This window comes from Eleutherodactylus coqui, chromosome 6 (genome assembly GCF_035609145.1).
Source record: "Eleutherodactylus coqui strain aEleCoq1 chromosome 6, aEleCoq1.hap1, whole genome shotgun sequence".
Taxonomy (NCBI): Eukaryota; Metazoa; Chordata; class Amphibia; order Anura; family Eleutherodactylidae; genus Eleutherodactylus; species Eleutherodactylus coqui.
In genome coordinates this window covers 76,369,714-76,392,889 of record NC_089842.1, presented here as the reverse complement: position 1 = coordinate 76,392,889, position 23,176 = coordinate 76,369,714, and the positions used below count along the sequence as shown (strand labels likewise).

The 23,176-nt window shown below is 42.1% G+C and overlaps 2 protein-coding genes across 2 annotated transcripts; both read left to right on the top strand.

The window, feature by feature from the left end:
• The first annotated feature begins 730 nt into the window (after positions 1-730).
• LOC136632250 (apolipoprotein A-IV-like) lies at positions 731-7,155 on the top strand. The gene is made up of 4 exons (XM_066606995.1): positions 731-794; positions 1,053-1,144; positions 1,771-1,897; positions 5,580-7,155. Exons 2-4 carry the CDS (start codon positions 1,096-1,098, stop codon positions 6,505-6,507), a joined length of 1,104 nt encoding a protein of 367 aa, XP_066463092.1. The 5' UTR covers positions 731-794; positions 1,053-1,095; the 3' UTR covers positions 6,508-7,155.
• A 5,756-nt stretch (positions 7,156-12,911) lies between these two features.
• Positions 12,912-16,829, top strand: LOC136633604 (apolipoprotein A-IV-like). The gene is made up of 3 exons (XM_066609362.1): positions 12,912-12,962; positions 13,571-13,728; positions 15,908-16,829. Exons 1-3 carry the CDS (start codon positions 12,912-12,914, stop codon positions 16,827-16,829), a joined length of 1,131 nt encoding a protein of 376 aa, XP_066465459.1.
• The last annotated feature ends 6,347 nt before the right edge of the window (positions 16,830-23,176 follow it).

Sequence of the window (23,176 nt, the reverse complement as noted above, 5' to 3'; positions counted from 1 at the left end):
TATAGGCTATCAGAAGGCGTATCAGCAATCACTAAGAATATAAGGGTTCATTTACATGGGTGTATGCCACACTGTTGTACACATTACAGCCCACACGCTCTGCTGGCAGAGAGCCAGCATAGACCGTATATGGACTGTGTATGGCACTGCATATGCCCACAAATGATACAGTCACGGACATGTGCTGTGCTATTTTTTTTTTAAATTCCTGGCTCTGTTCAGAGCAGGGATGTGTATGCAAACACTGCCCATATGCAATGCATTGCGTATGGACAGCATAACATACTGAAATAGAAATAGAGCATGCTGCGGTTTATTTCTCCTGCATATCGATACATCATGTCCACACGCAAACGTTCTTTCACTCCATTTACCGTGTGTTACGCACGGGATATACGCGTGCATAATGTGCGGTGACAATTCGGTTGTGTGAATAAAGCCTAAGGCTGGGATTGTGCTCGAGCTCAGATATGACCCTCAATAACCATGAAATGCAAAGATCACAACCTTTAGTGGTGGCATGTACCAAAAATGTTGCTGTCAGCAGCACTTGTGGATTAGGAACACCAGCTCAGTACTCTTTTATTAAGATGGTGACTCAGAGATCATTACTCACAGGACTTTCTAAACTTTCAGCAACTTTGAAAACAGAGACATGTCACAAACTCCACATTGTAAAGCTGATCTAAAGTTCATAAAGCAGACTTGGAGTGCAGCCAAAGTAGGGTGGCTCTAATATAAAGGAGAGGCTGCGACATCAAATTCATCCTCAGATCCAAACACCAAAGGATCAGGTAAGGAGCAATCTCATTCATGCTTTTTGTTGAAGATCTTTCACATATATTCATATTTAAGACCACCATAGAGCGATACCACATGTATTGCTATCTGGCTCTTCAGCTATTGGAAAACTATAACTCTTGGGATTCCAAGAAAACCTTGGTAGTTTCACAAAAAGTGGAGACCGCTACATTACAGCATCTAAGTACCTTCTTCTACAGGCCTATATTTACTAGTCTAATTTCTGAAATGTAATTCATTTGTTGATACAGATTTTCACCGTTGGGACAAGGCTGACCTATCCAAAGAGTCAACATGTTTTTGAAAGCCGTAGCTCTGGCACTAGTTGTGTGTGCAATCACAGGTCAGTAAATACCTAAATGAAACTTAGCTGAACAGAAGTGCAACCTGATGATCCAGGACCCCAATACTAACACTGTAATAAGCATTCCCAGTTACCATATAATACTAATAAAATGTATAATACTGATGTTTTCCTATGTGTCAGCGGGGCGTTTTAGCCCATAGGCAGCAGAGCCTACAATAAGTGGGACTGGTAACTCTGCACCCCTATAAGCTTCACCCTTATAGATGAAGATAGATGGGTACATATGATTGCAAACAATACGCTCAGAACCATAGAATATGTCTAGTAATATAATGCACTCATGGCTTACTCATGTATTTTCCTAAATTACTGTATATATTAGGTGTCCTGACATAACCTTTCTGTGATCATTCTACAAAGTTCTGCTTTTGCTTACTGGTTTAATTACCTTTAATAAGCTACATATAACACAACTTAATCATCTGTTGTAGTTGGAATTTGGTACATTTCTACTGAAGCCGAAATCATTCAAAACTGACTCCGATTCCATGACTCCAACTACACAGCCCCAATACAAATTATATGTACACCACTGAACTGAATAAAGGGCATCAGTATGATGAGTAAACTTCAACTTCCTAATATTTCTTCTTCTGTTTTAGGATCTCAAGGCGAGGTCAACACCGACCAGATAAGTGATGCTTTCTGGAATTACTTCACCCAGCTGACCAGCAATACCAAAGACAAAGTGGAGGAGATACAACAGTCTGATATTAGCAAGCAGTTAAGGTAAGTGTTCAAATATCCATGAATGTTTAATGCTATATGCTGAATGTATTGCTGTGACCACTGATATAGCATGTTGTATATTCCTCTTGGGTTGCCATATATCATGAACAGTTATATAGACCCTATATGAAGACAACCCTTGTCCATGTGCATTATTATGGCATACAGATATCGTAGAGGGGGCACCCTCATAAGTCAGAATGGAGAGCCAGTCTATAAGAGATATAGCTATATATATTTACTTTTAGTTGCCTACTTCCCATTCATGTCCTCTTTTTTTGCCCTTTCTCCATTTCTTCTATACATAGAGTTGCTTATTTGTACATTGATACTGACATATTTTATTATCTTTCATCTTCTCTGTTTCATCATGTTCCCAGTAAACTTAGCTTTTCGCCTTGACTCTAACCAGGTACCCATCAATCACTTAAAGGGTGAACCAAAAGTTAATAGGCAAGGAATCCAGTGTGACCTATAGATGATGAAATAGTACAAGTCTCTACTTGCACCATTTCATCACACTAGTGGTGTAAGAAAAATTTTTATGGAGAACCAGCAGGATAACAAATTTCGAGGCGTTAGACCTCTTCATTAGATAGTTGGATATTACATTTACATACAAAAACATATTAAATATAAAGATATAAAATATAGAAAAGTGTGAAGTAAATGAAAGAGGGAAGAGGAAATAAGAACATAAAAGTAAAATGTCAATATAATTATGTAGTATAAAGTACAGATGTAGCATCGGCGCTCTACAACTGTAGCGCAGACCACCTGGCGCCTTTTGACCATGCCAATTGTGTAGTGTGGCCACTGTCATTTATAGGGAATAGCAGTAGTGCTATCGAAATGGCTGATGCAACATGTGTTAGTGCTGCTAGATCTGTATATAAAGTTTGAGTTATCAATGTAAATATGCTAATATGTAAAAATATATAAAAAATATGAAGCAAATACATCTGTAAAGATATATATGTAGATAATGGTCATGTAGAATACTCGTCTCGTAAAGTATAGCTAGATAAAACTTGTTGTATATAATTACATAGGATAAAATCATAGTTGAAGGCGTAGTCCGAGAAACTTTTATTGGAAAAACAGGTTCCCCATGCTAGAAAATAACAAACAAGTTTATACTTACCTCTCCCTTCCCCCTAATGTACCATCGCACTCCATTGTGTTTACAGACTGCTACCGCACGTTGTACGGGATTCTATAAGCTGCTGCAGCCAATCATGAACTCAGTGATCGATTGCTAGGTCCTGATTGCCTGTAGCAGCCTGTAAAGTCCCACAAACTGTCTGCTGCAGCCTGTAGGCTCTATGTTGTAGGGGAGACCGGAGATACAGGGGGGACACGTGGGGAGCCGGAGAGGCGAGTATAAGTTTGTTAGTTGTTTTCTAAATGAGGAACACGTTTTCCCAATAGGAAACAACTCCAGTAATGTCTTATTTGTTTGTTTGTTTGTATGAATAGAAGTAGAACATAATGTTTTCTACAAGAGCTCTATTCCAATAGATAGATAAACAAATGGGAAAATGAATGACTAGATAAGCAGAATAAATCATGAGAGTTTCGGAATAGAAATCATTGATGATAAATTTAGAATAAAAGTCATTAAAGTGATTATATGGAAAAAGCTCGGGTCTGTGTTATTCGAGTCGAGCTTTTCGTAAAATTCGAGAGCTCTACTCGAGTAACGAACCCCATTGATTACAATGGGAGACTCGAGCATTTTTGTATGGGGGACGCCGGGTCTCGAGCTTTCTCTCTCTCTCTCTCTCTCTCTCTCTCTCTTTCAACTTATTCCTCAGCACTTCCAGGTAATTTTGTTTATTACCCCCGAGCAAGCTGGGTACTCATTTTACCAACTTACATCAGTTCATAACTTTGACTCAATTCATAAAAGAACCTTTATATAGTTTGTATCCAGCTCAGTCGTGATTATGATCACTGGCAGTTTCTAACAGCCATTTCTATATTTATCCTTTAATGCAGGAGTGGAGGAAAAAACAATGATTAAGACTTAGCAAAGTTGCTACTACCTGTGGATAAATGGGGAAACTTTGTACAGTTGGGGATTTTTGCATTGGCAAGAGGGGGCAGAGCACGTGCGCACGATTATATTGCTGTATTAGCTGGTGTATTGGCTGGGCAGGGATGCCAAAGCTGTTAAGTGTTGTATCAGTTATATTTTTTTTCTGCATTCTTCATCTTAACTTTATACATGTTCATAAAATTTTTATTTTTTTTTTATTTCTCCTTACTTGGCTTCTTTTCATCTTTTCCTTTTTTTAAATATTTATACTTTTGGTATTAACCCTTTCCAATCCAATTTTAGATTTAGGGTTTCCTAGGGGTCTCTCTCTTTCTGCCATTATACAATGGCGCCATCTGCTGGCTAGAGCCAGTACTGCTGTATGAGACATGCTGGAGAGGCCCCCTGACAACAGAGTGGCTAGTAATATACAGTAAGAATACTCTGCTACACATCTTCCGACATCGGAGCTGTACAGCCTTCAATCAGAATGTCTTTAAACGTCAGACAGTGGATTGGAAAGGGTTAAAGGGGGTTTAGTGGTTTTCCAGAACTTTAAAAAAGAAGACCTATCTTCAAGATACGCCATCAATATTAGATTGGTATGTGTTTGACTCTTAGCATCCCTACGGGTCCAGCGTTACTGTCTATCAAGCACAGCTCTATACACTTGCAGAGGCTGTGGCTTGTATTCCTTCTTGCTGCTCCTCAGTCCCATTCAAGTGACTGGGACTGAACTTCACGACTAGCACAGCTGCTACAAAATATACAAAGTTGTGCTGGCAAACAATGAAGAGACTGCTGTGCTTGGCTATGTAAAGGTACCTTTAGTTCCTCCGTAGTCTAAACCTCCTACTCCCAAGATTTTTTCTCAAGCTGCACAAATTATTTGTATGTGCTACCCCAGACAATCAGGTTAATCACCAACGCCCACAGTTTTAGGTGTTCCTTAAAACACATCTCTTTAGGGTGGCCTATCACATCTCCTAATCTATCTTTTCTCTGTTTACCCTTCCTCTGCACTCTCTCCCAGAAAATGGGCAGTGTCCTCCACACCCTATATACCCTAAGGCACTGTATATCCGTACATACACAGATATTGGCTGGTGACCGGCTCATACAGGTTCATGTCTATTACCCTACTTATCTAATAGAGGGCTGGGCCAGTGTTCAGAACAAGCATTCCTACCCTTTTGTGTCACACCTAGTTCCTCATAGATTGTAAGCTCTTGTGAGCAGGGCCCTCACTTCTATTGTTACTTTAACCCTTTCCAATCCACTGTCTGACGTTTTCCTACATTCTGATTGAAACCTGTGCAGCTCCGATGATGGAAGATGTCCAGCAGGTTATTCTTACTATATATTGCTGGCCACTTTGTTGTCGGGGCCTCTCCGGCATGTCACATACTGCAGTACTGGTTCTAGCCAGCAGATGGCGCCATTGTATAATGGCAGAAAGAGAAAGCCCCCTAGGAAACCCTGAATCCAAAATTGGATTGCAAAGGGTTAATACTGTATGAAATGTCTGATTTTGTCTGTTCATGTACCTTTTGATTTGTAAAGTGCTGAACAATATGTTGATGCTATATAAAATTTATTACTATTAATTGCCATTCCTAATATTTTTCTTTTGCTCCACAGTTCTCTAATTGAGCAAAACCTGAAGAACATGAATCTTTATGCAGGACAACTAGAAGAAAAACTTACTCCCTTTGTCAAGCAGATACAAGACGAACTAACACAAGACCCAGAAAAAATGAAGGAAACCATAAAACAGGAGCTGGAGAAGTTGAAGGTCCAGCTGTCCCCACGTATAGAAGAAGTACAAAAGCTGCTGAGTCAGAATGCAGAGGAGCTTAAGACCAAACTTGCTCCCTATGCAGAGCAGCTGCGAACCCAATTCGACGAAAACACCAAGAAAGTCACTGAGCAGCTGAAATCTGTAACAAGTGACCTAGGAGCCAAGCTCAAAGAAAATACAGAAAATCTGCAGGAATCACTGACCCCATATACCCAGCAACTCAAGACTACAATAGACGACAATGTGGAAAAATTGAGAAATCAACTGAAACCCATCACTGAAAAAGTCAAAGAGAACGTTGATCAACAACTGCAGGAGCTAAACAAAAACCTTCAACCATTCGCAGGCAATACGAAGGAAGAACTGAGTAACCAGATCAACAACATTAAATTTCAGATATCGAAGAACATTGAGCAGATGGACAGCAAAATCCAGGAGTTCACAAAGGATCTGAAAGAGCAACTGCCCCCCTTTATCAATGAGCTAAAAAGCAAGTTGGGTGGAGATATGACAAATGCCAAGCAGACCTTAGAGCCATACCTTACCGAGATGAGCCAGAAGATAGCCCAGAAGATTGCAGAGTTCAAAGACACAATGATCCCCTATGTTGATACCCTCAACAAAGACATTGCTCAGAAAGTGGAAGACATGAAGAAGAAGTTTGGAGAATACACCGTAAGTGCACAGGATCAAGTCCAGTTATTGGAGAAAGAAGTCCGAGACAAGATCCAAGAGTTCATCAACAAGGGAGTTTCCACTGAAAACTGAATTCTCTTCTTTCCGGCAGAACAATGCTATGATACTACTGAACATTACATGGGAGTGATACTATGTTAATGTCGGTGGTGCTTATCTAATAACTCCTATCTAGAGCTTATACCATCCTCAAATAAGTTTACAGTTACGAGCTGAGTATTAGCAACCCTTCACATAGGCGTATTTCATTGGGTTTGTTCCCGATTGCATATTTCGTATGCGCAATTGCGTTGCCCAAAAAAAAAACGCAGCATGCTCTATTTTCCTGCGCATTTACCTAGAAAAAGATCACATCTTACACTCATTAAAGAATTTGGTCATTTCAATGGTTGGGAACATTGATGGGTATTTTTTGCCTGTGTAATTGCACATGACTAGCGCAATCAAAAAGTACAATACAAAAAGCAGTTGCGTGCACAAATACGCAATTTAATTGTACAAAAACGTGCACAAATATACTTGCACTTGTGTGAAGGGGCCTTTAGAATATTCTTTAACTCTACTTGGTTGTTTACAATCCTGTCTGTGGTAAGTTTTAACATATTTCACCTTGCATTAATACAATATTGCATTTTTTATGTCATCGTTCCATCATTTATAAGCCTTAAATATCCGACCGCACTATTTGCATTCTGTTCAATAAAAGAAAACTCAGCAATACATTTCATGTCCTGGTTTGTTTTAGAGATACAATTTTAGTAATAGTCATATTGGAAATCCGGGAGTTTCAGGATTTTGCTTGCAAACCGTCTTTAGGGAGGGTTCATAAAGTGCAGTTTTTGGAAAAACTCTACTGAAGATTTTAATGCACTTTTGAGTCAAAACCAGAAGTGGATCTGGCAGGAAGACATTTACGTCCCTCATTTATATTTTCCAGTCCTTTTGAATCCCTTTCTGACTTTGGCTCAAAAACTGATCTATAGGCCAACAACTAACTTGTCTCTTTGGAGGATCTGTCACACCATTATTTAAAGGGCATCTGCCATCAGGGTTTTCCTGTGCAGTCGTAGCTATGCATGTAATAGTGTTGATAGTGAGATTGCCATATCACTGTCTACTGGTATACATGCCTCAGTGCTTTTACAATCCTTCTTTGAAGTTTTCACACAAGGTATTAAAATTAGGCAAAAAGAGTTAGATTTTCTCTGCACAGTCGCACCAGTCACGCTCCCCAGTCTTGATGGACAGCGTATTATTTTTCTATCTGTTTTCTTAGCCATAACTTGCAGGGTCCCTTGACATCAAACAGGTTCCCTTTAAGCTACCTTTAAGCCACCCCATCTCCCATCTGCTAATTCTCGCTTACAAAAAGGGTTATCATTGAATTTGGCATCTAGATGAGTGATAACTTATCGTTACAAATTACTGCTCAGCATTTACCCAAATAATTTAAATATGTATATACGTCCAAATGGGAAACCCACTTCAACAAACAATTCTCAGTACAGCAGTATTGCTAGGCGCACTCAGCAACCGCATCAGTTTCAAGCTAGCCAAATCATATGCAAATTGACACGGCTGCTAACTAATTCCCACAAGGTTAACTAGATTTGATAATAAAGTACTTCTAACACTTGCTGGAGATGCATGGATAAAGGTACTTTAAGACACATTTGGTAGGATTGTGCACCAATTCTCTTAGTGGAAAAAGAAAGGAAGACTCTTATCATTCATATGTGATTTCCCAGTCCTACCAGATGCTCCACTAGCATTGTTAGCATTGAAATAATTAAGGTTTGTCTTCCCCCATAGACCTATTATTATACACATTATATTGGGCTTATTCCGACGTGCGTATAACGGCCGGGTTTTCACGCCCAGCCGATATACGCTGTCCCTCTTTGCAGGGGGAGGAGGCGGGCAGGGATCAGTGCACTAAGCTCCCGCCCCCTCTCCGCCCCTCGCCACTGTTTGCAATGGGAGGGGTGGGGCAGTGCTAAGTGCCGCCCGCCCCTCTGCCTCCCATTGCAAATAGTGGTGAGGGGCAGAGAGAGGGCGGAGAGGGGGCGGGAGCTCAATGTTCTGCTCTCGGCCTGGCCTGCCTCCTCCCACTGGCGAGAGAGACAGCATATAAACCCAGCCGATATACGCATGTTGGAATAAGCCCTTAATTAGTAACTAAGTTGAACTAAAATCTGTACAAAATAGGGGGATAATATAATATGTACTCAGTATGTGCAAGCTTAATCACATATAAACATAAACGGGGCTAGACTGGGAAATCAAAGTGGCCCTGGAAAATAAAGGACCCTTAACATGGTAAGACATAAGAGGACAGAAAGTACCCTCAATATTGTGATAACACTTTTATAATGGTTGTCGGGTGAACTGAATTTAAAAAAAGGTTCAAAATGTTGTGAGATATTAAAACAAGTCCTTCTCACATTAATGATTCCTTACCGCTCCAATTACAATGCTGAATTCCCTGCTGGTTTCCTGGTTCCTCCTGAAGCAGACATGTGTCCAGAAGCAGCAGGCGATATAATGTGAATGTGACTTATTTTTAATAATTACAGTATTTTTAACCTATTTTTTATTAAGGGCTCAATCAGACAGGCATTTGTTTGCTGCGTTTTTTTTGCACAAAACGCATGCACACAGAAATTTGCATGACCGAAGAAGATGTCACGCTGAAAAAACGCAGTTGGCTGTGTTTAAAATTTGCACATAAAGTGCGCTGCCCGTTATTCCCTGCTGTGGCAGCTGCAGCACAGGATTCCTTGGATGTGAAACCCCTGGATGCTGTCACATCCAGGGGTTTCACCTTGTGGTCAATGGACCGGCGGTGAAAGGGGGCTACCACGGGGATGAAGAATTCCCCTGCCACAGCTGTCCCAGCTGAGGCACAGGAGCACGATGTTCTTCCATTGCTTTTAATGGGGCCGGCGCTTCTGCAGCCCCAATGAAAGCAATGGGCAGCCGGAAACTCCTGCAGTGATCTTCGAAGAAGGGCTTTCTATAAGCTCTTCCCTGAAAATCATCCCTAGAATGTGTAAAGAAATTAAAAAATATATATTCATCTCTCCGCCGCTGCCAGGGCTCAGGCGCGTCCAGCCACTTGTCCTCCGGAACTGCTCTAAAGTGCTTTCAGCAGGTGGGGATTTAAAATTCCCGCCTGCTGAAAATGCTGCCTCTGATTGGCTGAGAGCAGGGACCAATCATAGGCAGCGCTCAGCTGTCATTCAATGACTGACCGCTGCCTCTGATTGGTCACAGTGCTCAGCCAATCAGAGGCAGCCCTTTCAGCAGGCGGGGATTTTAAATTCCCACCTGCTGAAAGAACTTAAGAGCAATTCAGGAGGACAAGCTGCAGGACGTGCCTGAGCTGTCACAGCTATCCTCTGCCACAGCTGCCACAGGTATCTGATTAATGTGAGGTGCTTAGATGACCAACTAGCTGAATGTCAAAACTCAGTGAAGATGGGAGTAAACAGCTCTAATGACATGTTTGTGTAGTTAGATCTTATACATCAAATGCAAGGAGGGCAACTGCTGAACCTCTGACCACTACTCAACTTCACGACAACTTAACTTGCCCCTGTAAAAAAAGAAATATTGGGACGCTATAACAAATATTTGTTTTAAAAAGGCTAGGAGAACTTTATATATAGGTATTCTAAAGCCTCAAGAACAGCGGGAGTTGCTACAGGAAAGAAATTGGACTTAACAACAGAGAATCCAGTGATAAGGTAACACCTACAATCAGCCGGCTAAATGGTTTGATACTCCTTGTTCTAGTTTCCACAATGATTTTACCAAAAGGAAAACAACATTCTAGTAATCTTGACCCACTAAGCACTTTCCCATGGCTAACATATGCAAATAAGCAGCCAAATAAAATAACAGCTCATTGGACTCACAATTACTTGGCCTAAATTGTATCCTTTAAGCCTACTATTGTGTACAAGCCCAGAAACGAGCTCTTATAACCAGTTACTCAAACACCACAAGCATTTGTGATGGGGCTTATTCTTTGAATGTCAGCTGCAGTTACTGAATAAAACCACTCAGCAGTCTTCTCCTCCTTCACGATTATGACTCAAGAACTCACAAAGCTCTTCAAATGTCCAACATCACTTTGAAAAGAAGGACGCGTCACTGATTCCACATTGTAAAAGCAACCTAAAGCCTACAAAATTGCCCTGGAGCATAGCCAGAACCAGAAATGAACTCATATAAAGGACTAGCTTACATCCGCTTCAATGCTGACCCAAACACCAAAGGATCAGGTAAGGAAGCAATCTCATCTCTAGTTGTAGTATCTTTAAGAAGGTGCCAGGTATGAAAGATAAAATGGAACAGAGAACAATACTTAATAAATATAAACATCATTTTTAGATTTTTTTTTATTTCCCAGTGATGTGATGCCTTTTAGCAGAAATATCTAACACAAGTCTTTTTTTTTGTACAGATATTAAGTCATTGAGAATTTTTCGGATTTCCATTGACCCATCCTGTAACTCAAAATGTTGGCAAAAGTGTTAATGTTTGTTGTAGCCGTGTGCATAACAGGTCAGTATATTTACTTCTACATTAAACCAATCACAGGTCTATGACAAGGGTTAAAGAATACAAAATAAGCATAAAGCCTTAAAGATGCTTTTTGAGAAATTGCAAACTGTCTTCAAAGGATTTTTTGGAAGTTCATGAGCATTGATGGTCAATTCTTAGAACAGGCCATCAAAGATTGAACAGTGGGGGTTTTCCTAAGGACAGGCTATCAATATTTAAAGGGGTATTCCAGACACTGAATGTTTTTTAAAGTTTTACCTTATCCACTGGATAGGTCAAAATTGATAGGTTGGTGGGGGTCCAACACTGGGACTCCCACCAATCCAGAGCATGGGGGTCTGGTTGGTCTCCAACAGAATGGAGCGGAGGTGGTGCAGGCATATCGCTGCTCGATTTATGTCAATGAGAACGCCTGAGACTGCTGAATTAAAGCTGTTTGGAAATCTCTGGCACTGTCATAGAAATCAATTGAGCAGCAGTGCATCTGCACAACCTCCATGTTGTAGCTCACTGATTGCAACAAGGAAGTGGGTCCAGGGTAACATTATGACATCATCCCTAGCCAATATGATAATGGCTTCTGTGCATGCGCCCTATCATTTGGTGCTGGACATTTACCTGTATATATCTCCTTATATAGTGTATGGACTGATTGAGTGGCAGGCAGGGTGTTTTCTCTAGTTGACTAAACAACCATGGTGGAAGTATATATATTCTAGCCCCACCTCTTCTTGTGCGCCAGTTATTGTCCTGCCTGAGAGGTCTGCTGATGCAGCGGACTCCTGTCGGAGAAATACCAGTGGTTTATTCTGATGTACTGTGGGGCTTACTCACCATTGCCTAGTTTTGCTACATATAGTTCTTTCCATCTGCTATATACTTTCTCTATTCTCCATCTAAGGACAGATTAGCTGCCATAGGTTCCTGATGTGGTGCAGCCCCTATTGAGGCAAATGCTCCGCTTTTAGGTAGCGTCCGCCACTCCAAAGTTAGCAATGAACAGTGTTGCCATCCCTATATTTTTGTTAGCATTATTTCATTAGTATTTCCCGCATTTTGATGTTAAAATATATCTAGATTTGTCCCCAGACGACAGTAGTAACGTCTTGGTCATATGTATTGGTGATGTCTGTAAGGGGTGCCATATTTGAGCCTGTATCAACATATGACTCCACTGCGTTCCCTTGTATACCAAACCAAATCCCTATTCTTGGATTTGTGGGGATCAGGAGATGGGTGAAATCTTGAAAAAAACAGTCCGTCTCCAGAATACCATTTTAAATATCTTTAACAGTTCTATATCTGGCAAATGGGCTATTTGCATTTCGATAACGTCTTTACAAATGTTCTATTATGGCATACTTAGCTAACAGAAATGGTCATGTAGTCAGGTTCCTTCAGAATTGCTTACAGGAGTTCTGTCATTAAGAAAAAAAACTCAATGCTTACCTATTCCTCCTCAGGCAGTGTTCTTACTGCATCTTCTCCTCACCGATCTTTTCATCACTCCTCCAATCCCCCAGGTCACATCACCTCCAGCTGGCTGGATCCTTATCTTCTTGTGACGTTTCGTACATTGTCAGCATTCTTCTTCCTGCAGGACAGTGTACGCTACGTCACTAGTGACGCAGCGTTCACTGACTAGCAGGGAATGCTGAATTGTATGCCAGGTTATTGCTGAGACTGCGCATGTGTGCTGTCTCGCCATGAGTGTTCATATACTATTGAAGCAAGACAGCGTGCATGTGCAGTCTCGGTAATAGCCCGACAAAGGATCCGGCATCCCTTGTCAGGCAGTGAACGCTACATCACTAGTGACTGGGTAGACTGACCTGCAGGAAGGAGACTGCCGAGAATGTACATAACGTCACAGGAAGAAGAGGATCCGGACTGCTGGAGGTGACATGATTCGAGGGACTGCAGGAGCCAAGAAAAGATCGTTGAGTGGAAGTTCGGTAAGAAGGCTGCCTGAGGAGGAATAGATAAGTATTGATTTTTTTTTCCAATGACGAAACCCCTTTAAATACTAAAGGACATCAGAAAAATACAGTGTTAACCCATACGTTTATACATGTTTATGGGTACTCCAACTAATCGGAAGTCTTCTAGTAGCCAATTATGTTCTGGCAGTGGTACTGTCAAACTGATATAAGATTGTCCAAATTTAAAGTGGTAGATAAAAGCAATATTGTTAGGGGTCAGATGCTGGGCTGCCCACCGACTGTCAGACTGGAGGACTTCTCCCTCATTCACCCCAGAAGCAAGATGACGAATAAGAGAAATATGAATGAAGCGCTGTACCAGACTGTTATCCATCAGTGCCACGAACTTTGAATGCTTGACCACTATTAAATTCAAACATATCTTGCAATTATGAAAATGGGGTAGGGGCCCCCATTCTGGCAATCGGTGGGGCTAGCAGTAGTTGAACCCGCACCAATCTAGCAGCTATTATCTATCTAGTGGATGGGTGATAAATGCTTCATACTTCAATAAACTTTTGATTACATAGAAATTGCATTTGATTACATAACCAGTTGGCAGGTTTGTAACTTTAGATTAGACAAGCTGTGATGTGTCCTGTACTCTGTTAGGATATCACGCTGATGCCAACAATGACCAGATAAGCAACGTCTTCTGGAATTACCTCACACAGCTGACCAGTGGTACTAAGGACAAAGCAGACAACTCTCAGCAATCAGACATCAGTAAACAGCTGAAGTAAGTGGGCAGTCATAGACACAACCTCCCAACTTAAAGAATTAAAGTATCATAGAACAGGAATAGATACTTTTGTACTATGCAAACTGCTTTTTATGGACCCTCAGTTTGTCTAAGAACCATAAAAAAACCTGTATAACCCTTTTAGGTCACCTAGGAGTGTATCAAAGTACTTTTGAAGAAGGAAAAAGACGAAAGACATTCTTTTCCTCCTTCTTTTTAATATAAGGAAACAGAAAAAGAAGAACAAAAATTTTAATGGGTTTGGCTGACATGAACTACTCAAAATTTTGGCAAAGTTCAACCAGAATCAGGGTTTGACTGTTTTGGATCACGCAACAATACTCCTCATAAAAATGTGCCATAAATGCCTGCAAAATAGTGCTATAGTCATGGATGCTCCTTGCAAGGGGGTACCGATCCCAGATCTTCCCAGCCACTGTCTTTCAAACCCCTAGCAAAAGCAGTAAGGTTCTGTTCACATCTATGTGATAGCTAAATTTATGGCTTCTAGCACTGAACAGTCTAAAAGTCTCAGACAAAATAGAACAGCATGCCGTAGTACTTCTCCTGGGTAAATGTCAGACAACATAACATAAGTCAGATGGACCCAGTTACAGTCATTGGGTTTGGTTTAATGCCATTCATTTCTGTCGTAGGATGGATTTGTTCTAGCAAGAAAATCGAAATCTAAACCAAGCTCTTAGAGGGCTTGTCTTATGAAATATATTCTATCCAATTAAATCAAACCCATAATTCTGTTTACATTTATTAACTATGTTTCTTTCCCAGATCTTTTAGGACTAATGTTAGAATAGCACCACCTGCTGAATCAATTCTGTGTCCACCTCAGTAATTGTTCCACCTGCTCAGTCTTGCTTCCCTCACTGCTCCACTCGGTATGTGGAGAGGTTCCTGGTGTGATGAGCGGCTACTGCTGAAATTGCTGTGTCTTCTCTGATGTCATCAGAGATATTGTGCAAGTGTTGAGAGTGAGACATTGTTACTGCAGAGAAGGAAGACTGAATAGGTATGACCACCTTAGAACATTTACTGAGGTGGACTCAATACTAGCTGGTGGCGCTATTCTAACATTAGTCCTGGAATATCAGGGGACAGAAGTATTTCTTAATAAGTCTAAATACAAAAAATGTTTAATTATAGGCTGGATTTAACTAAACAATATTTTTCATGGAACAAGCCCTTTAATGTTGGTGTGAACCCAGTTTTACTGTCATCCAATTTAAAAGAGAGTGTTGGGCAACTGGTCCTGGTCTCGATACAACATTTTAAAGAAATGATCATTCACATCAATGGACATGAGTTTAAGATGTATCAAATTTCCATTAATAGTAATATCTAAGTCAGTGGCTAATACAAATGGCAAACTTTCCGTGTGCAAAGGCAGTACACTGACCATTTACTTTCCAAATATTAATTTCATAAGATTGGAATGCTATCAGAAATTGTGAGCAATGGATGGAAATTATTTGCATAGTTCCTTATGTGCAATATCTGCAACATCTGCATTCATGGATTTCATTTCCCCCTGATGTCATGACAGCAGGGAAATGGAATCCATACTGGGAATGGATCCATCCTATGGTAAAACAAAACAATGCCAGATGATCCCTTTGACCATAGTGGGGGTCCGTCCGGCTTCTGTTATGCATTCTGACATTTTCCTGAATGAAATAATACAGCATGCTATGCTATTTCATCAGGGGTTTTAGGATGGATCTGTGCTGGATGTACCAAGTGGAGCCTCTGATGCGGATATGAACAGAGCCTTACTGTGGGTAGTAATGGGTCTCCTTGTCTGCAGACTCACTGTTTACCTGCATGAGTTGCACATATATTATATCCACTCCTGATCTGAGAAGTGCTAGAGGAGTTTACAAACTCCTTAGAGCTTTCACAAATGTCAACATTGTGGTAACCCTACATGCCTATATGACATATTAGAAGATGTACTCATGCTGCAGTATATTAGAATATATACATCTATGATATATCAGAAGATATGTCACAGCTTAGCTATTAGTTGATTTCTTATGAAACAGAATTACCATTTCCAGACCTTGAAATATTTACAGTGCCTAACAATTACTTGGCATTGAGCCTCTACCAATCTACATTGCTTCCAGTGTTTCTCCTAATTTAATCTCTTCCTCAACAGTGCTCTCATTGAAGAAAACCTGAAAGGCGTAAATAATTTTGATGGGGAATTAGTGGGCCAGCTCATTCCTTTGACAAAGCAAATCCATGACCAACTGACCCAAGACTCTCAAACACTAAGAGAACAAATGAGACAAGAGTTGGAGAAGTTGAGGGTCAAGTTAGCTCCATATACAGATGAGGTGCAAAAGCAGCTGAATAGGAATGCAGAAGAGCTTCAGGACAAACTGGCTCCGTATGCGACGGAGTTTCAAGCCCAGCTGAACAGAAGCACAAAAGTTCTCAGCGAGCAGCTGAAATCTATAGGAAACAACCTAGTGACCAAGATCAAAGAAAATGTTGACCTTGGGGAGGCATCTATGGCCCCATATTCCCAGGAACTGAAGGGTACAATAGACGACTATATGGAGCAACTAAAGAAGCAGCTCAAAACTATCAACAGTGAAATAAAAGGTAATATTGATCAGCAAATGGAAGAGTTATATAAAAGTCTGATACCCTATGCAGAAGACATGCAAGATGAGCTGCACAAACAAATCCAGAACATGGACTTTCAGATGAAAAAGAATACTGAGCAGATGGAGAGCAAAATACTGGAATTCACAGAAAAACTGCGAGAGCAACTCTACCCTTATGCTATTGAGCTGAGAAACATGTTGAATAGTGATATGACACATGTCAAGCAAACAACGGAACTGCACCTTACTGAGATGAACCAGCAGATGGACCAGAGGATTGAAGAGTTTAGAGAGACAATAACCCCCTTTGCAGATTCCCTCAACAAGGCTCTTGTAAGGAGAGTGAAAGACATGAAGAAGAAGTTGGGCGAATACACTGTGAGTGTGCAGGATCAAATGGAGTACTTGGAGAAAGAAATCCGAGACAAGATCCGAGACTTCATCACCCGGGGTATTGATGCTTAGACTTGTGGTAGAAGAACAAAAACAGTTAGTGTAACACAAACCGGTATCATTTCTAGAAATGTATTTTAATATAATGTAACATATATACAAATAGTAGCAAATAAACATTGACATCCAAGCTACTGCATGCTGCATTTAGTATTTCGACATACTGGGCTGAGTAGGCCCAAGCAAGGAAAGGTTGGAGGAACAATAAACCTAGAAATGAATGATAAAATTAATCAGGAAATATACTTGTCTACACTGTTCGGAACAAAAGTTTTCCAGAACACCTGCTGGAGTCAAATGTCTGAAAGCGTACTTGGCGTTTCATATGACTTTTTAGAATAAGCTGCCATGTGTTTGTACATAAGGAATAAAACTATTGCCAATCATTATATGACTTGTACCCTATATTTATCACCAGTTTCCCCTCAGCAGGTTGTATATCTAATTTTCAGTTGTCCCTGATCTGGTGGGTGGGTGATGTTTAACTGTTATGATGTCTCCCATACACTGTGCACAGAGAAGGGCAGAACATCTTCTTCTCTCTCTGTAGCCCACCCTCTTAACACAAGAAACATGGAGGACATTATACAGCAGTCATGAGCAGTATGAATGTGATTTCAGTAGCTGTTGTACAGTAAATTACTTAGCAGTTAGCTGCTGTACCATGTTTGTGTGAGCCTCCCTGCCCCTTTCCCTCCTCCTCTGCTCTACCTGCTCCACAGACTTTTTTGGGCAGCCTAAGTCATCTCCCTTCTCCATGTCCTGTTGTCTGTCTTGATATCTCTGTAACTAGAGAGGGACTTTATTTGACAACATGCAATAGACAGCAAATTAGGAGGAAGGGAGAGCTGTAGAGATGAGCAAGCATACTCGCTAAGGCAAACTACTCGAGCGAGTAGTGCCTTATTCGAGTACCTACCCGCTCGTTTCAAAAGATTCGGGTGCCAACGGGGGCGGGAAGCGGCGGGGGAGAGCGGGAAGGAATGGGGGGGGGGAGATCTCTCTCTCGCTATCTCCTCCCCCCGCTGCCCCCTGCTCAATCCCGCAACTTACCGCTCTCCCTCGCCGGCACCCGAATCTTTTGAGACGAGCGGGCAGGTACTAGAATAAGGCACTACTAGCTCGAGAAGTTTGCCTTAGCGAGTACGCTCACTCATCTCTAGAGAGCTGTCAAAAGTATAATATGCTGCGCTACATAAGAGTTTCACTATTGTATAACAGCGATTGAACAATCCCATCTTTAAGTCCCCTTAAGGGACAAAAAATAGTTATTAATAGTATAAAAGTTTAGTTTGAACAAAATCTAGAATTTAAAAAAACAAACATTTTTCACCACAAATTTTTTATGGAAAAATACAAAATTACACAAAATGGGTATCACTATGTTCATAATGACCCTAACTATAAAAGTATTATTTATACTATACAGTGAACAACATAAAAACAATGAAAATGCTAAATTGCTACTTCTCACTCATCTGCCTCCTAAAAAACTAGATCTCACAAAGCTCAGTTGATAAAAAAATAAAAATATTATGGGTATTGGAATACGGTAATGCAAGTACAATTTTTTTTACCGGCTTCAGTGTGCAAAAGTAGTGACACAAAAAGAATACATACAGTATTTCCTATTTGGTATCGCCATTATCGTTATGACCAGCAGAATAAAGTTAACTATATAATTTAAAAAATGATAAATGTTAAGGGGGTTATCCCACACTTAGGCATTTTTCCCAAAAGTAGAGTGCCCTCACAATTTGTATAAATAGGTAGCCCCATGCAAAAATGGACTTAGTATGTGCAGTCTCCTTCAGATATAAAAATGGGTGGTCCTCTCCTGTTACTATAGGACCACTGGGGGACTATATTTTCCAGCAGCACACTGAGGGTGGATTCACAGGAGTGTGTTTATGTGTGTATAGCTGCGTGCACAAAAACACGCTCCTAATAGAAACATTGGTTCCCCATGGTGTGTTCACATGTCCGTGTTTTACAGGCGTGCAAACGCACGTACCTGCAAAACATTGGACATGCGTGCACCATATGTCCGTGGTGTGACAGCACTATCACAGTGATCAGTGCCAAGAGGACTCCTCGCGAGGAGTAAAGAATTGCCTGCCACAGCTGTCACAGCTATGGCAAAGTATTTCTTCATCCCTGCGGGGAGTAAAGAATCCCCTGTGACAGCTGTGGCAGAGGATCGCGATGTTCCTCCATTGCTTTCGATGGGACCAGCACTACTGCAGTCCCTTTGAAAGCTGTGGGCTGCTGGGATTTTCGAGGAAGGGCTTTAAATATAAGCAGACATCTCCTGATGCTTCTCCTGCGCACTGCTGAATTGTGGTCATGCTTCGAAAAGTCCATCTGCTTGTAATATTTCAACAGGAGCCGTGCACAGGAGACAGTAATATGGTATCATACCCACTTTGATGGACTACAGCTGTATTAAGATGCCTGTTTCTATCATCAGATGGAGGGTACAACTGCCCAGGGCACAAGAAAATGGGGAGCGGACCAGAATTGCAGTAAAAAAAAAAATCCTATAATCACCTCTTTCACTCCTCCCAGACCCTGGCCTCTGTGATCTGTGCTGCTCTGCTCTCTTCTCGTCTATAGTGAGTGATCAGTGACCCCTGCGGCCAGCATTCCACCTCTGGGTTGATGGGCAACACTAATGTTGAGTCTGACACCAGCCGATGCACTCAAGCAATCGCTCAACCCAGAAGTCAGCATGGGACATGGCCGGGAGCAATAAGAGAAAGGTAAGTATATGTAGGTTTTTATTTCACTGTGCATAAAAAAGGGCCACTTTACATCATCGTCATGTCACAGTCCGTGGGCCGCCAGAAATCCTCTGCTGGGCCACTTGTTGTGCATGCCTGCATTAGGTTAGTTTCACACGGCTGAGTGCGATATCAGGCCGTGAAACTCGACCCGATATCGCATTCAACAACATGCAATGTCCCAGCACTTCAGTACAATTGCAATCCTCTGATGCAGCTTTCAGCAACTATTTTCAATGGGAAACCTTGCATCACACTTGCATGCACATTACACGCCGTCTGATGTGTTTTCTGGCCCCATTGAAGACAATGGGGGAAGTGTTCCATGGGAATACCCAAAGATAGGACATGCCGGGATTGTTTACCGCACCGTGTTACGATGTAAGAAAAAAATCACTTATGTATATGACCCCCTCCAAAAAAATGGAATTCATATTCATGCAAGATGTTTGCGTCTCTGCAGCGTGAAAGTGGGCTTAGAGTATTGTAACTGGTATAGTATTATAATGCAAGTATACACAGACCCAATTATATAGTCATCTGTGACAGTTTCTGCTGCGACTACTATGTAATATATGGAGAGCTAATAGCGCAGGTATCTAGGCGCAGAAGTTTCTTATCTAAAGGGCAGAGATGATTTTTGGAGGCATCGGGCGTATGTTACTTTCTGCTAGTGGTGCCCCCAGTACCCTTTTTACTGTAGGGAGGTCTCAGTAGAGGCGGGGGAGCCGAAGGGCACATAGTGGAAGCAGATGAGCCAGGAGAAGCAGAGTCGGAGGTTCTGTCTGCACATGCCTGCTGATGCCGTAGGCAGGCAAACTTCACATTACTCCTGAAAGAAGACAAGGATGAAACACGTATACTCAACCATCCGATGAAGAACTACTGGAGATCGGCTCTAGTAGCAACAGCAAGTAAACACAATTATGGGATGGGGTCCTTTGGGGAGTAAAATATCAGCAATGGTGCATTTCTAAAAATTAAATGTGTATTTTAAAAGTTGACTGATTTCATGATTAGAAAACACTGACACACTAATGTAATCTTAGGAATACATTATATGTACCTCAAAATGATGACATTAAAAAATACAGCTTGTCCAGCAAAAAGCAAGCCCTCATACTTCTATGCCGACCAAAAAAATAAAAATGTTAAGGTTCCTGGAACAGGATGATGAAAAGAATGAAAGAAAATTGCTTGGTCATTACTAGAGATGAGCGAGCACCAAAATGCTCGGGTGCTCGTTACTCGGGACGAACTTTTCGCGATGCTCGAGGGTTCGTTTCGAGTAACGAACCCCATTGAAGTCAATGGGCGACCCGAGCATTTTTGTATTTCGCCGATGCTCGCTAAGGTTTCCTTGTGGTGTGAAAATCTGGGCAATTCAAGAAAGTGATGGGAACGACACAGCAACGGATAGGGCAGGCGAGGGGCTACATGTTGGGCTGCATCTCAAGTTCACAGGTCCCACTATTAAGCCACAATAGCGGCAAGAGTGGGCCCCCCCCCCCCCTCCCAAAAACTTTTACTTCTGAAAAGCCCTCATTAGCAATGCATACCTTAGCTAAGAACCACACTACCTCCAACAAAGCACAATCACTGCCTGCATGACACTCCACTGCCACTTCTCCTGGCTTACATGCTGCCCAACCGCCCCCCCTCCCCCCCACAGCGCACACCAAAGTGTCCCTCCGGAGCCTTCAGCTGCCCTAATGCCACACCACCCTCATGTCTATTTAGAAGTGCGTCTGCCATGAGGAGGAACCGCAGGCACACACTGCAGAGGGTTGGCACGGCTAGGCAGCGACCCTCTTTAAAAGGGGCGGGGCGATAGCCCACAATGCTGTACAGAAGCAATGAGAAATAGAATCCTGTGCCACCGCCATCAGGAGCTGCACACGTGGGCATAGCAATGGGGAACCTATGTGCCACACACTATTCATTCTGTCAAGGTGTCTCTGCATGCCCCAGTCAGACCGGGCTTTTTAATTCATAGACACAGGCAGGTACAACTCCCTATTGTGAAGTCCCTGTCGACCGACAGCATGGGTGGCTCCCTGGAACCCACCGGCGATACACAAAAATATCCCATTGCAGTGCCCAACACAGCTGAGGTAGTAATGTCGTGCGTAATAGAGGTGGGCTTCGGCCCACACTGCATGCCCCAGTCAGACTGGGGTTCTTTACAAGTGGAAACAGATGCATTTATAATTCCCTGTGGACCCACAGCATGGGTGGGTGCCAGGAAGCCACCGGCGGTACATAGAAATATCCCATTGCATTGCCCAACACAGATGAGGTAGTAATGTCGTGCTTAATGCAGGTGGGCTTCGGCCCACACTGCATGCCCCAGTCAGACTGGGGTTCTTTACAAGTGGACACATGTAGGTTAAACTCCGTGTGCACCTACAGCATGGGTGGCTCCCTGGAACCCACCGGCGATACACAAAAATATCCCATTGCATTGCCCAACACAGCTGAGGTAGTAATGTCGTGCTTAATGCAGGTGGGCTCCGGCCAACACTGCATGCCCCAGTCAGACTGGTAATATGTACCTTAACAGTAACCGCGTTGGTGGTAATGTGGTGGTGACTGCGGACCTAGTAGCGCGGTTTTATTTTGTTGGTTTTCGGAATGTGGCCAGGATTAAGTGGGCCGTGGCGGGGGATGTTTTGGAGGCACTACGTGTCCTCTCCACGTGTCCGTGGTTATATGCACCTTAACAGTAACAGCGTTGGTGGGAAATGGCCTCGCCGCCATCATGTCTTTGGGAAGCCTCTGTTTCCACACCCCAGAGACATACCATTAGCAGCGGTATAGGCAGAGCCCAGAATTAGTAACATTTCAGCCGTAGCATTAGCGACAGGCCCCACTAACATATCACTAGCAGCATTATAGGGGGAGCACAGTCTTAGTTCCATTTCAGTAATAGTAGCAGCCTACACAGGCTCCAGTAACAATTTCGAAGCAGCAGTATAGTGGGAGCGCAGTCTTAGTTCCATTTCAGTAGCTGCAGTATAGCCAAGGCCCAAGTTACATTTATGTAGCTAAAGTGTAGGCCAACCCCACACACACTTCTGTACCATGAGTGCAGGCGAAGAACATAGAAATTGCTATGTTTACACTGTAGGTGAGGGCCCCAAAACATTGGTGTACCAACAGTACTAATGTACCTCAGAAAAAATTGGCCATGGCCAACCAAGAGGGCAGGTGAAACCCATTAATCGCTTTGGTTAATGTGGCTTAAGTGGTAACTAGGCCTGGAGGCAGCCCAGTTTAACGAAAAATTGGTTCAAGTTAAAGTTTCAACGCTTTTAAGAGCATTGAAACATATAAAAATTGTTTAGAAAAATTAGATGAGTGAGCCTTGTGGCCCTAAGAAAAATTGCCCGTTCGGCGTGATTACGTGAGGTTTCAGGAGGAGGAGCAGGAGGAGGAGGAGGAGGAATATTATACACAGATTGATGAAGCAGAAATGTCCCCGTTTTGGATGGTGAGAGAGAACGATGCTTCCATCCGCGGGTGCAGCCTACGTATTGCTTAGGTATCGCTGCTGTCCGCTGGTGGAGAAGAGAA

What these genes read in the sequence shown, in the direction of transcription:
- LOC136633604 (XM_066609362.1), top strand. Translation starts at nt 12,912, where the DNA reads ATGATTCGAGGGACTGCAGGAGCCAAGAAAAGATCGTTGAGTGGAAGT. An exon ending in GATCGTTGAGTGGAAGTTCG is followed by an intron (nt 12,963 to 13,570) that starts GTAAGAAGGCTG and finishes ACTTTAGATTAG; the next exon opens with ACAAGCTGTGATGTGTCCTG. An exon ending in GACATCAGTAAACAGCTGAA is followed by an intron (nt 13,729 to 15,907) that starts GTAAGTGGGCAG and finishes CTTCCTCAACAG; the next exon opens with TGCTCTCATTGAAGAAAACC.
- LOC136632250 (XM_066606995.1), top strand. Translation starts at nt 1,096, where the DNA reads ATGTTTTTGAAAGCCGTAGCTCTGGCACTAGTTGTGTGTGCAATCACA. An exon ending in AGTTGTGTGTGCAATCACAG is followed by an intron (nt 1,145 to 1,770) that starts GTCAGTAAATAC and finishes CTTCTGTTTTAG; the next exon opens with GATCTCAAGGCGAGGTCAAC. An exon ending in GATATTAGCAAGCAGTTAAG is followed by an intron (nt 1,898 to 5,579) that starts GTAAGTGTTCAA and finishes TTTGCTCCACAG; the next exon opens with TTCTCTAATTGAGCAAAACC.